Source organism: Plectropomus leopardus, chromosome 8 (genome assembly GCF_026936395.1).
Source record: "Plectropomus leopardus strain MGB_pleo_1.0 chromosome 8, ASM2693639v1, whole genome shotgun sequence".
Taxonomy (NCBI): domain Eukaryota; kingdom Metazoa; phylum Chordata; class Actinopteri; order Perciformes; family Serranidae; genus Plectropomus; species Plectropomus leopardus.
Genome location: NC_142183.1, coordinates 25,439,649 through 25,455,155, shown reverse-complemented (window position 1 = coordinate 25,455,155; position 15,507 = coordinate 25,439,649). Strand labels below are relative to the sequence as shown.

Here is a 15,507-nt window from a genome sequence, read left to right as displayed (position 1 = left end):
AGAAGAGGATGCTTCGCCGCCACAGCAAGATGAGAGCAAGACAAGCATTTTGACCATCTTGAAATTTAAAAATAGTCTTTTTGTACAATTTTTTTAAGGCTACATTTTTGCTTCACTAAACAACGCTGGATTACTGACTAGGCAAGGGTTCCAGAGAAAACTGGATTGTAGTAATTAAAAGGAAGAGTTTGATGGTTTAATCATATTAAACTGTGTGTTTTCCTGGATTCATTGAAAAGTTGCCAAGTCCTCCCTGCTAAGAAACAGTCAGACACATAACCACACGTATAACAGCAAACTGCTGTTTATATACTTTGCTTTTGGACAGATTAAAGTTACCTGTGAAATGACACTTCAAGAAAGTGAAAATGTCAAATCATTTTTTTTTAAAAAATGCATGTATGAAGGAATATGAACCACTTAAACCATTTAAAGGATCCAAATCAAACAGCTCTATCTACTAGAGTCATACAACTCATCTGAAACAGCAAATACATTTTTAGGAAAACTTAGTGAGTGAATTATGTTCTCTTCTAGCATAATGAGGCAATGGGGCTAAATAATGTATCTGACAAGATGCACAAATGTTGATTCTGAAAAAGTCAGAAAAATGTTCACTGTGAACATATTTCAGTTGTCTGCCACCAAAAAAGGCAATCTTCCAACACAGTATCCATTTGTAGTGACTACAGCATTATTCAGCAATTTTTATGAATATTTAACTTGAATCACAATCCTTCTCAAACCTCAACTAGAATTACCGCAGTTGTATGCCTCCACGCACCAGTTTACCAGTCCAGTATCTGACCCAATGTCTCCCCTTCTGTTCCTGAGATATGACGCTGAACAATGGCCAGAAAAATGTTTTTGCATGATGAGTGAAGCTGACTTTTGACCTTTGGGATATAAAAGTTTTGTCATAATTAGCATTTAAATTGTGAAAAATGTGTTTTCTGAGGTCACAGTGATCTTGACTTTTGACATGCAAACTCCAATCAATTCATCCTTGAGTCCAAGTGGATGTTTGTACCAAATTTGAAAATACAAAATAAAAAATCCCTAAATGCGCTTTTGAGATATCAAGTTCACAAGCATGGGACAGATGGAAAGCCCAAAAACATAATGCCTCTAGCCTTTGCTATCAGCGGCATGGAGACACAATAAAAGTGCGCTTGTTCCTAAACCTAAAGTCAGGGTCCTCTTTGTCCACTTTGTATGCCCACCATTCTTTCCAACCACCTTCTTATGAAGCCTATGCAGTACATGTCTCTGAACATAATCCAGACAGCCGATATGCTCCCACATCAAGATAATTAGGAAAACAGTTTGGTAATGTACAAATGTAATTTCTAGGAGACAGGGTTGAATCAAAGGACAGTTACAAACCAAGAACGACACAAAGAGTGCAACCGAAAAATAAAACAACTTTCATGTGCAAATCATTTCTTTCAATTATAAATCTGTACATCTCAGTCTGTACCTACTAAATGTACTTTGAAAAGTTCCTTTATCTTAAGAAAAGAGAAAACATCGAACATGTAATGTGTTTAAACCTTTGGCGACTGTGAGCCAATTTGTCCAGTAACAAATCTAGTTTAGACAAAAGGGCCCTTTTTAGCCGGACTAATTCAAACTACCTCTCTTTGATACTGTTTGAAAAAATCCAGTTTACTCAAGCCTAAAAATAGACTGTACTGACTTTTCTGAATGAAAGAGAAGACAGGGAATTCATTACCGTCAATCACAGTAAATTAAAACTTTCAAAAAGCAGGTTTTAACCTCAGAATAATGCCATTTTCCATATTAATGGTACATTGATTACTTGGTCTATTTCAGTGAACGAGCCAGACAAGTTGTCACTGACTGGAACATCCCACGCAATCATTTTGCTGGTGGCACTATTTTTATATGCACATAGAAAAGGCAGCGGACAAAAGTTCACTGCAGTATCCCCTCTGCAGTACCAGGTGCTGATCACTGTAAGGGTTTTGTGTTTGTGACTGTGTTCTTCTGTTCTGCTCCTGTTGTGTCGGTTTTTACTCCTCTGATGCCAACATATTGTGGGCTTTATGCGATCTGTTCCAGCTTTTACGAGCCGCCTCGGGCCAGAGCGGTGTGCACATTATCTCATTAATGGCCACTGCCATATTGTAGGTGGTTACAATTAAGTAGTCCAGGACTCCATTGTCAAGAAGTAACTAACCCATATTTAGCATGCCTTTTAAAAAGCCAGTGTTTAAACCAGGGTTAACTATTCTCAATTAAGATCTACTTTGGGGTTAATTTAACACTCTTAATTGGCTATAAAAGTCCAAGTTAACTAGCTGTCATGTTTATTCCTCACTTGATTGTAGTTAGAGTTTTATTGAACACTTATGCTCTTTCTCAGCATTGCCCTGCTTTACATTCACACAGGTGCACACCTGCACACTCAGGAGCTGACCAGGGCAAGCACCGTCCTCCACTGTTGGCCACCAAGCAGATGGAGGTATGACCCTACTAACCCTGTCTTGCACCAGTACTCACACTGGCAGTTGTTGAAGGAAAGGAAAGACTTCTGGAGATTTGTAGCAACCCCAAGCCCAATGCTTGCAGCTTTGAGTAACTGCAGTACACTGCAGATCATACTAATGCCAGCAATGCTGTTAAAGAAAAATGGGCTGCACGGACAAAACATTTACTGTAATTTACCCACTGTAGCTTTTAATAACAGATATAAGAGTGCCCTCTAAGAAACAACTAAATACATGATGCATGGACAGATCTGGAGCACCGTATTTGTCTCAAGAAGAGCAAAATATTGAATGAAGAAAACATGAGACACTTACATAGTGATGACAATAGTAGGAAAAATCTGAGCAAAGAGAACCTTTTAAGCGTTTCATTAAAAGTACACAGCAATCTCTCCATTGTGTAGAAAATGTTTCAAAAGACTAAATCTTGACTTTAGCAACCCTCTGAAATTACGCCACATTTTCCAGACAGCTGGCTGTGGAGGATGGAAGCTTTTGATATGTGTGATTATGACAGTCTGAACGTGATTTGCACCAAAGAAGGTTTAATCTGCACTCAATGAAATTTAACATTTCATGACTTTGGCAGCCCTCTGCGTCCCTTCATGGTGGAGTTTTGCATCACTATTGCTTCAGCATCATTGCTTTACTTCACTGAGAAATTAGCATGAGCTATTCCAAGACATGACTGGGTGAACATAGCACTTAATGTGCTGTCATTGGTCCTGAAGCATATTGCTGCCATGACAGAGAAGAAAAACGGATCAGTATCTCGATATAATGTGAAGTTTGTTTGTTTTGCATGTTATTATGACATACAAACTCATGTTACAACTTTTCTTGTCATCACAATATACTGTGTAACTTGTGTAATTTAAAACCTGAAACATTTCAAGTTATAAGGTAGACTACATTGTTTTAATTGAATTGTACAGCGTAATTGTTCTCTGCATTTAACCCGTCCTTGCAGAGCAGTGAGCAGCAGCGTGCCACGCTTGGGGACTAACATCAGATCCTCTGCCAGTGCCCTGGTCAGGACTGCTGACAGGTGAATTAACCTAATGTACATGTTTTTGACGGTGGAGGGGAAACTGGAGTGCCCGGTGGAAACCCACGCAGACACTCATGTTTGAATGAGGGAACAACCCATTCTTATTCCCAACTCGTAAACTACCACTGCTGCGCCCTTGATTTTAGGGTCAGACACAGACACAAAAAGGCACCTTTAGAGGTAGCAAAATACGTGGCGGGGTGGTGTCAGATAATAACGTGTCTGGGAAGCACCTTCTGTGGTGGTTTAATATGCCGCTTAATGGGGTCATTTTTAAATGCTGTCTTTGACAGCATAATATAAAAAGCTTGAATCTCCTAAATTGCAGACAGGAGGGGAGGTGGATGGCCTCTGTTTTCTCCCATATGAATGCTGAGCCAAACCATGAGGTTTTTGTCTAAATTTAACCATGTGCTTTTGTTGCACATGGAAATAAACAGAAATATGAGGTGTTCTATTGATGTTGTAAGTGTATTTTGAATTAGACTGTATGCATGTAATGAGCAAAAACTGTATATTTCCTGAGAAAACAGAAGTGCATTTTGAGAAAATACAATGCATGTAACAGGCGACACGACGTGCTGGAACATCAACAACAGATGCAGGAGGATACCTATCACGTCATTTAAAGATGTGAGAATCCACTGACTATGCAATGACTTTTGATAAGTTGGGATGAGAACATGATGTAGAAAACAGTGTGCTGACAATGGATTAACTAAAGAATATGCACCATTTACGCGATCCGATTAAGTTCTTCATGCTTGGGTTGAGACATGTCAACATTCTGCTGTTACTGAGCACGATGAACAATACTGTGATATAAATGAGTACACTAAGAAGTATCTTAAAATGCACAGGGTTGTACAGAGAGAAGAATGAGTCTGACCCTCGAGAGGTAGCATGATTTCTCATTACTTGGAGGTGCAGAAAGGCTCCATAAATACAAACATACCATCTCTGCATCCAAGCGTCGTTGTGACTGAAAGTTCAGTAAGCCATGTGTTAAAGTTTCTAAACAAAGGTGATGATGAGCAAAGACAGGAGAAATTGCTTTAGGTGACGCATGTACGTTAACACATAATTGTATGTGGCATGTTGACTAAAAAGACAAACTAAAGGCATTTGATAAAGGTATAAATGAAGCAATGGAACACTTTTTATAACTCATAATGTGGCTCAATGGCAATCTAACAAACAGCAGGCCCAAGCATAAGTAAATTTTTCCACCTTTGTCCGACACCACAGGGTCTAGAAATTAAACCAAATGCCCCACTGTACTTTGGGTCACGTCATAGCCCTCTTTGTTGCAGCTATGATGGTGTAGTTTGTATCCACTGAGCCCTCCGTGCCTCTGATCAATGAGTAATGAAGCTATACTTCCACAGTGTCTGATTTATTCTTCATTGTGTACAGCCCCATTCATTCTATAATACTTTTTAGAGTATGCTTACTTCCCATAGTACCATCCACCGTGCTGTTTCACAGCAGAATCTTGCCATGTTCATTGAAATCTCAACAGTAGAGTATCTGTGTTTTGGGCTATGGTGAAAAAAAAGTGCAATTTCACAAATGGATACATATCAAAGGGAGTCCACCTCCACCTGAGACCAACTAATCTCATGATAACTTGAAAGTTTCATGTTTAAAGAATGTGAATTATCACTTCATAATGTAAAAAAAAGTTATTACAAGTCATCATGTTTAAAAATCATCTGATAACAAGATAATTACTGTATTGTTACAACAGGAAATATTTACTGTTATAATATGATGAGTTTGAATCATTGTTTGTCGTAATAATGTGCCAAAATCTTGTTTCAACATGAAAAATATTTTGTTATAAAATTAAACTTTTCATATTGAGACAATATTTACTCCATTCTACATGTGTTACAACAGTGTGGTTTTGTAGTGAAAGACTGCGGGCACTAGACTGGCCCGCCTGCAGTCCAGACACGCCTCCCATTAAAAAATGTATGGAGCATTATGAAGCATGCAAACCCCAGACTGCTGAGCAACTGAAGTCGTATAACAAGTAAAAATGGGAAAAAATTTTACTTTCAAAACATTAATAGTTACTTTCCTCAACTACTGTTGTTAAAGGAAAAGGTTTTGTCACACAGCGGGAAACATGCCCCTGTCCCAACTTTTTTGGGACTTATTGCATCAAATTCAGAATGAGTGTATATTTATAAAAACAATCAGTTTTAACATTTAATATCTTGTCTCTGTACTGTATTCAATTGAATATAGGTGTTTTTTTTAAATCATTGCATTCTGTTTTTATTTACATCTTACACAGCATCCCAACTTTTTTTTTTAGAATTGGGGTTGTAAAAATGGATTAACCCTGGGCTCAGTAACCTTAGCAAAGAAAAACTCAATTATGGAACACTGAATGCTGGTACTCAATGAGAAAGTCACTTTATTCCTCTCTTGCCCTTGAATTTACTGTGTCTGAGAACTGGACATGTGATTTAAGTCCTGCAGGTGTTTTGCCTCTCAACATGTTTTTGACTTAAAGATTCAATCTACATGAACACATTTGATGACTCTGGTGTCAATCTTTGGCAAAAGCAGGGTTACACTCACTCACAGATCTAAACTGAGGAGATCAAAATGATCAAATATAAATTAATAATGTGAATTTTATTCAGGGTGGATTTTTCTTTTCCTGTCAGCTCACAGAGCTGAGTTTAAAGGGCTCATTGACGCAGGTCCGATATTGTTCCGGACCAGTTAGATGTCCAAGAGTCACAAAGTGTATTTTATGTGGAGGCCTGCGTTAAAATAATTATATTATGGAGCACTTTAAAGAGAGTGGAAGCATCATAGGGAATGCATAAATGGTACCTGAAGCCAGCACGAAGAACGCTCACATGTATTCCCACTGACCTGTGGTCAGATCCCAGCAGAGTCTGCTCTGCTGAGCTGGATCAAACTCTCAGGCTCAGTGTCGTTTAAAGCTGCCTCCCGTTCATGAACAAAGCTCCAAAGAAAATCACATCTTTGGTATGAGGGTTACACAGCAGCCTGCAGGGCATAATTCGCCATTAAAAACTTAATTGCTAGTGATAGTCTAAATCAGTTTAATTTCTTAAAGCTGAAACTAATCAGAATTTGGGAAAAACAAAGGGCTGACTGTTTAAAAGCCCTCCAGAAATGTGCATTTTATTGAAATGCAAAAGGGAACACAAATTTCTTTGTGTTAAAGTAATTGAACCAGGTGGCTTAATGGTGCAGGTATTTTCTTCAGTAAAAGTCCCTACCATTTCTCTGTTTTATCTTCCTAGTGTCTGTAGTAACTTTAAAGAGGTAATTGTTATCTTTAGTCCTATTGATTCGTCCCTCTGGCTTTCTTAAATTTTAAACATGAAACCCTTTGTCATCTGTGTTTTTATCACACTGCAGAATGAACAATACTGCTCTCTCTCCCCCCCTCTCTTTCTCTCTCTTTATATATGTATATATATGTGTATATATATAGATATATATTAACTGATTAAATCAAAGTGTGACTTCTAAGTAGCCTCAGTGTGCCAGGCTGGGTTGAACACAGAATGAAAGAGGGAATAATTAATATGCTGTAATGCTTTGATTTTTTGTAATGTCTGATGTGATTTCTTTGTGTTTGTTGTATGGTTTTGTTTGATGAAATGTTGGCTTATTTTTATGTGTATTTATGTAAAACAGTTGACGTGTTGGGATGCAAAACAAATTTCAGATTTTTTTTCTGACAATAAAATGAAATGAAATTAAATCTAATAATAATAATTAATTATATAATAATAATTAGTAACAGTGGTAGCAGCAGCAGCAGCAGTAAACCTATATCACTATTATAACTATTATACTTGTATTATTTGTATTATTGTATTGTCATTATTTTATTCAAGTATACAATAAGCTAGCAGTAGCATAGAGTAAATATGGTGATGCAAAACTGCATCAAAATGCATAATTTGTGACAAATTGTTTACTCTCCTCTTTAATTTAAATCATCACGATGTAAAAGCAAGCGAATATTAAATTGGCTATAAGAAGATGATTTTCATTTGCTTGTATATTTACATGACACAGCGAATGATCTTTGAAGGGTGGGAACTAGTGTCCCCCGAGGCGCACTGTGTTTGGTAAAGCGCACAGCGGATGCGCGGGGTAAATGGTCATATCATAATTTGCCGCCACAGATAAACATGTTCCAGGGAACATCGTTGCTCATGTTTGTCAGACTTGATTAGATGTTATTTTACGAATCCTAAAACAAAATAGTCTTTGTTAGCGGAATCCACAGACGAACTCAAGGAGAGGATACGAGCGCGAGTTTGCTGACCAAGTTCGGAGACCAGACACCGGCTGGAGAGCGCACGGTGCGCGCTTTAATTCCAACACGGAGGATTTAAGAGGATTCAAATATGAATGACACGGACGTGTTTTGCAAAAACAACCAGACTGAGAACTCAACTCACCCATCATGTCTGAGTTCAACTTCCTCATTTTACAACCACATCGACATCACCACCTTCATGCACATATTCCCTTCAATCTATGGCATCCTGTGTTTCGTGGGAGTTATAGCCAATGGACTGGTCATCTACGCGGTGAAAGTATGCAAGAAGAAAATGGTTTCAGACATCTACGTGCTGAACTTGGCAATAGCCGACATGCTGTTCTTGCTTGTGATGCCCTTTAACATCCACCAGCTGGTCAGAGACAGACAGTGGGTCTTTGGAAACTTTATGTGCAAAGCAGTGGTGGTGGTGGATGTCAGCAACCAGTTTACCACAGTGGGAATAGTTACTGTGTTATGCATTGATCGGTAAGTGTAAAACCCATAAAATAATAATAATAATAATAATAATAATAATAATAATAATAATAATAATAATACTAATAATAATAATAATACTAGTAATAATTAATTAATTAATTAATTTCCTTTTGTTTGTTTGTTAACCAGTTTATCTACAGGTGCCATCTAATTACTAAACAGCCTATCTGAAACTATAATGGGGTAGGGTAATAATCTGTGCAACAGCCCATGAAGACACAATGTTCCCCGCATAAATGATGTATGGTGTCATGTTTATGATCTGAACACACTCAGGACATTTAAATGAGTCTGAGTGCCAAGTGTTAGACTGATAAAGATCTCAATTTGAAGGTAATCACTGCAGCAGGAGTTGTTCTTAGAGTCATAATGTCACATATCTTCAGTATAATGTACATAATGATCTTCTGTAGGGCCACTAGACCAGCTAATTATATTCTAATGAGCAGCACCACCTGCACTGAAAAACATACTTTACTGGCTCCAGAACATTTAGCAGTGGACTTTTTACTCTAATGTTTTATCATTATCATTTTATCAATTCTGTTATGCAGTATCTAGCCTCGACATCACAACAATTCAGCTCTATGTTTTCAAATCACTTTAATTAGTCTTGTTAAACTTAAAAAGGTTTGCGACAGTAATTACTGACAAAAAGATTGAACAGAAAAACTAAACTCCAGCACTGTCAAAACAAGCAATTATAGGCTGTAATCTGCTCTTAAAAAGGATTAAACTGATGATAACCTTTAACAAACAAAAAAAAGCTATCTGGTGCCACCTCAGATGATTAGAAATAATACAAAAGGCAACATAATTTTAGTCTTTTAAAACCTTTCACAGGGCAGATTAAATGTATTATTCGACATCTTAATTCAATGACAACAAAAGTTGAGTTTTCTATTTGACAGCTCCAATAAGAAACTCAGCCTTATACAATTAAAATTAAATTTTTATGCAGTGTATCTGACTTTAAGAGCACAATTAAGTCATAGTGAAAAAGTTAACTTTTAATATTAAAATGAAATAGTTATATCTGATTTTTTAAAAAAAGTTGTCAAGTCTACTCATGACAACACCTTTTTTTTCCCCTCTCAGGTGTCAGACAAATAGACTATTCAAAAATGCATAGGTACGGCCTGTAGTTCAGCCAACAGCCCTGAGAGCCAGTGAAACTCCCCTGGATGGTGTATTTTGCATCAATTTGTGTCATCCGGTGGAGTTTCGCCATGGGGAGGCAGAATATTTAGGCACTGGATAGATGGCAAGTTTACCACGGTTCACTGACACATACTACCCAGGTTTTTTGTTACAACAGTGTTTGAAAATCTTTAAGTTTATCTTTAAATACAAGCAATTTTAGAGTAGTGGTTCCCAACTTATGGGTCACAGTCTAAAAGTGGGCTGTGGGTCCATTCTGAATGGACTTTAAGTGACTCTTGATCTTGCCAACTTTGGAAAAAAGGTGAATTTCCGGCACAGAGCTTTTATTTTGAAATGCTGTTTATGCTTATTCTTGCAAAATATATTATTTCTTTCTGTTCGAAGCCAACGTGTTGGTTAGATTTTGGTTGCAATGGTGGCAATTGCGAACTAATGCTTCAGGGGATAGAACAATAAACACAGGGGATATTTAAGTATTAGAAAGAAATACGTGTGGATGTTGTAAAGTAATATCTTTTTTGACCTGAACTGATTTGCTCTCATGATATTTTTCCACACACCACAGTGAGACAACTACAGAGCAGAGAGCAGTTAGTGTGCTGGAGTTCTGGCTTCCCAAAGTTTATGTTTTTGATTGTATCGATATCCAACTTGGCTGATGTCAGGAAACGCATCACTATGCCAGACACTGGGTATTGATCTGCAGTTCCTGATTTAACCATCACACTAAAGTATATTTATTTTACTTCAACAGTGGATGCCAGCTTCTGTCTAAAATCAGAATGCAAAACCATGGATGTATAGTTGGAGATAACTGCGATTTAGCCGGATGTCCTGGAGAAAATTACAAGAATGTCTGAGTCTCAATAGTTTACACGCCTGCAAAGTCTAACCAGACCATTTGGGCATGAACAGTAACATGTGGACAGCAAGTGGAAGCACTCAATTTGCTCCATTTAAATGACACTTGGTGCAAGTGATGACAAAGTGGCCAGCCATTTCCTGCAAATGTCCTGACAACTGTCAATTTTATCTAGCTGAGCAGCTCCTCAAATTGAAACACAATCGAATGCAAAACCCCAAATGGAAATGTGTTCATTTTCTAACTGCTGTCACCCTGTCTAAATTATACTAATTTGTTACTGCATTCGTCACTCTACTGAGCACGTAATATATTGAGAGGGTAACCCTGACATGGTACTTGATTTCATCATTCCCCCTTGCCTGATTTGAGTCTCTGAGCTCGTCAAGGATGAGAATGACCTCTTGAAGCAAAACTAATGGTCTTTGCATGCACTTCGGGAAAGTTGTTTTTGTCATTTGTGTTTCTGCTCTAAAAAAGTAACTTCCTCTTTCCTAGGTACATTGCTATCGTCCACCCCACCTCAGAGAGGAGGACCATCCAATGGACCATCATCATCAACCTCCTGGTGTGGCTGGGCAGCTTCCTTCTTACCGTCCCTGTCATGATGTACGCCAAGGTTGTGCGCAGGCAGCATTTGGAGGTGTGCATGATGGATCTGGACGGGCCCGAGGACATGTACTGGTACACTCTCTACCAGTCCATCCTAGGCTTCATCATCCCTCTCATCATCATCAGCACCTTCTACTCTCTCACTCTCTACCACGTCTTCAGCTCCATCCGCCGTGTCAAACGTAAGCAGTCCATTTGGGCTAGAAGAGCCACCAAGATGGTCCTTATGGTTATCGCCCTGTTCCTGATCTGCTGGTCACCCTACCACGTCATTCAGGTGATCAACCTGACCAACAACAGCCCGACGATTGCCTTCATTTACATCTATAACATCAGCATCTGCCTCAGCTACTCCCACAGCTGCATCAACCCGCTCATGTTGCTCATCTTTGCTCAGAATTATCGCGAGCGCCTTTGTGCCAGGAACACGCTGCACAGCTCCCAGCACTCTTCGAAGGTCACGGTGGTTAAAACGGATGGTTCCAGTACAACCAACGATCCCAACTACCGCTGTACTGTCATCTAATCAGAGACACATCTTTTTGTATATACACATGTAAATGTTTTTGCTGCTCACCCCAAAAGGAAGCATGAATGGTGCAGCCTGCGAGGTATTTTTCTGCAGCGTTTTTTCCATGAATAAGTCTGAAGTTACCAAACTGAAAAAAAAACGAGTATGAAGCTTGAGCAAGAAATGTCAACCATGAGTAAGTAAAATAATTCCAACATATGCAGTGCAGTACTCACACAGTTAGTCACAGTCACACATAATCATTCCTCTTATAGCTGACCTATATCTTTCCCTGCTTCTGCATGTAGAATGAACCTACATGTCACACATTTACTTGCCTTATCGATTTGTTTCTATGTGTTTTCATTTATTTTCTTTCCTCCTACAACTTAGGTCCTGCTAAGCACACCTGAAGTGTCACACACACATGCATAAAAGGGGAACTATGTCCAGTTTCAAAATTCATACATTTTATTCCTAGTAGAAAAACAGTACAACATGAAAAAACTCCCGAATCCAAAAACTAGAGAGCTAAAACCCAAACTGGTGATGTCACCAAGTATAATGTCTGGAGCCGCTCTATAGACAATGAATGGTAAAAAATGTTCTAGGTGACATTAAGAGCATCTGGGGGGAATGCTCTGAGTATATGGATACATTTTGTCTTTCGTAATGGAGAACACTACGATAGAATAAGCTCATTTGGGTATACAGAAGAAAACAAACATGCTGTGAGCCTACAAATTCAGGATCCCATTCATTGAGCCTGTTCACACCTGGTATCAACATGCATTTTGGGTGATCAGATCACAATTGAACGGCGCTAAATACAAGTGGAAGTGAACACTAAGACACACTGAGGTCTGATGAGTCCAACCACTTGCTTAAGTGGTAGGGATGCATTTGACCACATATCTAATATTTCGACAAGGACTACGTATTAAGCAGGATATGGATATTATACTGGTGACAGCATACTAATGCTCTATAACTTGACCATTTGACAACAAATTGGACAAAGTGTTTCTTGACCAACTATCCATCATTTTGGCTTTAGGAAGGAGACGTGTTGCGCTCTAACATATCGCTAACAGCGATATCTCCAGCTGTGCTGACACAACCGTTAACATGACTAGCAAGCATGCTAACAAGCAGCTAACCCGTGTGTGGACGTCATAACTTTGCACTGGACCTTTTAAACCTTGTAGTATATGAGCATATGTGGTTCAGCAGTCACATGACAGACAAAGGTGTAAATGATGATGTGTCTCAACTGTCCTCTTGTGTTCAAATCACTGAGGCGCACGTTAATACTATAAACGTAGAAAAAGGCTCAGTTTGAGAGTTTGAGAATCACTTGGTTTATGGCTTTGAGAGAAATTCGCTCATGTTCACATGTATTGATTGAATCTTCCCTCCTGAACCATGGAAATAAAATATTGGACTTTTTAATTTTGGTAATTTTCAACGCACTTCATCCTTTTATCTGTTCTTTCAATTCATATGTCTCCTCTACGCCACTTATTTATCTCTCGATTTCCCATCATCATTTATTGACAAAATGGTCTGTTGTTGCCATTCTGATTGTTTAATTCTTTTTTTTCATATATTTTGTCAGTCTTCCTTCTGTCATCCTCTTTGTCTTTCCTCATTCAGTTATAAATATACACACACCTATACACATACACACATGTGCCCCGCCTATCCACTCCTAGCAAAGTTAAGTGACTTACATATATTTTTATTTTATCTTTAGTTTTTGTGAGGTTGTTCAGTTTGGCAAGTTTGTTTCATGTTTCCTTCGTGTTTCCATTATGGGATGTGTTGCTTCTAAACCTTTGTCCCTTGTCTATTTCTATGTATTTTATGTCTCTACACCATAAAAAAATATACAAACAAATAGTGTTTTCAAAAAGAAAATCTAACACAAAGGAAACAGATCCACTGCTCAGAGGAAGTCTACAAAGGACAACAACTGCTCCTGAGCCAAAACTAAAAGGAATATCCGCAGCACTGACTTTCAAAGATGAACTGATGAGAAGGGACGCTGATGAGCGACTTAAGTGTCTATCTTTTTCTTTTCAGAGCTTTCATTAACCTTTATCAACCGCAGGCTACATCCAGTATCATGCTGGTTTGTGATAACGCTGAAGTGCAGCTTGTGAGATCTGTTGCTAACAAAACATTAGCATGTTCAAGTGTGAAATGTTAAGATTCGCCAGCTGTCTTATTATTAACAGCATCCTGCGGGCTCATCATGAAATTTAATCCCATTCCACAGTTGTAAGAGAAATTTAATGGAGGATTTTATCTCCACATGTTGAGATGTCTTAAATGTGTGTCTTTTTAAATAAGGAACCCTTTATAAAGGGCTTATGAGGTGTAACCAATGACTTTATAAATGGTTAATACAAAATGTACTGACGCTTACAGATCAGTTTTAAGACAGTAATAGATTGGTGCAAGAATGAGTCCTAAAACTGAGAGTTGAGTAAGCATCTGAGCACTCATGGTTCTCTTTTCATGAAGTCAATAGAGTTTTTTTGAATGAGTTTTTGGTGAGAAGCCTGAAACAAGGTCTGTGGTTACCACAAGTTCTACGACTTAAAACAAGTCAGTAAATACTAGAGTTGAACCAAATACTCAGACAATATGGTTTTTGCGAGTTTGAGTATCATCCAAATAAAACGTGTCAATATCTGTACTCTCGATGAAGGAAAATCCTCATTTGGAAAGCTGTGTTCAATTTCTTATTTTGTAATCAAAAATAATCTGAAGCTCATTCCTGAGATTGTTTTTTTTTCTTTAAATAAACAATCAATATAGCAACTTCTGGTCAACCCATTACAATTTAAGACTCAAAATTTCTACTTAGGCCCCACACAGTTAAGATACAACCACTTCCACTTAAAACCCCACACATTCTGAGCACAGCTTTAGATACAGATAATTTAACTGGCTATACAGCCACAAAAACAGATAATGGTGTACTTGCTCATCCCTAGTAAATACCTTGCCTTTATGTGTCTTAAAAAAGACGGTTGCTAACAAGTGGCTAAACTAGAATACAGATCATCATCACGCCGTACATGGCTTGATGTGATGGAAACATTGTCATGTGACCATGGTGTAGTTCATTAATAGCCTAACATTAGCTTTTTACTTCTGGAAATGGCATTTATGCCTCAAAAATCAGAACATTTGAGTTAATTTGTGAAGATTATCTTGCTGAACAAAACATGTAAAAAAGTAAGCTTTTTTTTGTTTGTATTTTACATTAAAAAAAAAATCCAAATCCAATGGGAAAATCCCATAGGCTTTTTGATGAGGGACCGAGGTTGACCTTACTTATATGTTGACCTACAAATACACATCATTCCAGCTGCAGCACTCTTTAGGAACATAAATTGAATTTCAGGTTAAATCGAATTTGCTGGTGTTAATCCTTTGAGTTTCAATGCAGTTAGAAATGTTGGTAATCCATTAATGAAGTATTGAAATACTGAGGTCTGAGTTTCTAAATGTTAATAAGTTGTTTATATACAGTATGTATATATATATATGTGTGTGTGTGTGTGTGTGTGTGTGTGTGTGTGTGTGTGTGTGTGTGAGTCCCATATTGTCAAAGGTGGTTTTCACACCATCGAAACCCGAAATTTGCTCCTAATAATGATTCATAATTGATCTACATATCTTATGTATTAACCACAATGGCATTAATTACAATTCTATTACAAACCCTTTTAAAGCCCTTTATTCTAATCTTTAATTAAGCAACTGTTTGATAGATAAAAGAGAAAAAAGGTACTTTATAGTATAGCAAATTATAGTACTGGTTGTTTATTCTGAGCACAATGTCTGTTGTTTTGCTACTAAGCAGAACAGCCACTTTCTGTTTGTTCTAGACTCTAATCACATGTAGTGTAAAACACCAGTGACTGCTTCACACTTAATGTCTCA

At 37.9% G+C, this 15,507-nt stretch overlaps 1 protein-coding gene and 1 long non-coding RNA gene across 2 annotated transcripts in view; one reads left to right on the top strand and one right to left on the bottom strand.

Annotated features, from left to right (window-relative positions):
- LOC148188949 (uncharacterized) overlaps window positions 1-15,507 on the bottom strand; it is a 74,761-nt gene that overhangs the window by 34,194 nt on the left and 25,060 nt on the right. The window lies entirely within an intron of this gene.
- On the top strand, window positions 7,739-15,138 carry mchr2b (melanin concentrating hormone receptor 2b). Its single transcript, XM_042493764.2, has 2 exons — window positions 7,739-8,386; window positions 10,923-15,138. The coding sequence occupies exons 1-2, from the start codon at window positions 7,983-7,985 to the stop codon at window positions 11,560-11,562; spliced, it is 1,044 nt and encodes a 347-aa protein (XP_042349698.2). The 5' UTR covers window positions 7,739-7,982; the 3' UTR covers window positions 11,563-15,138.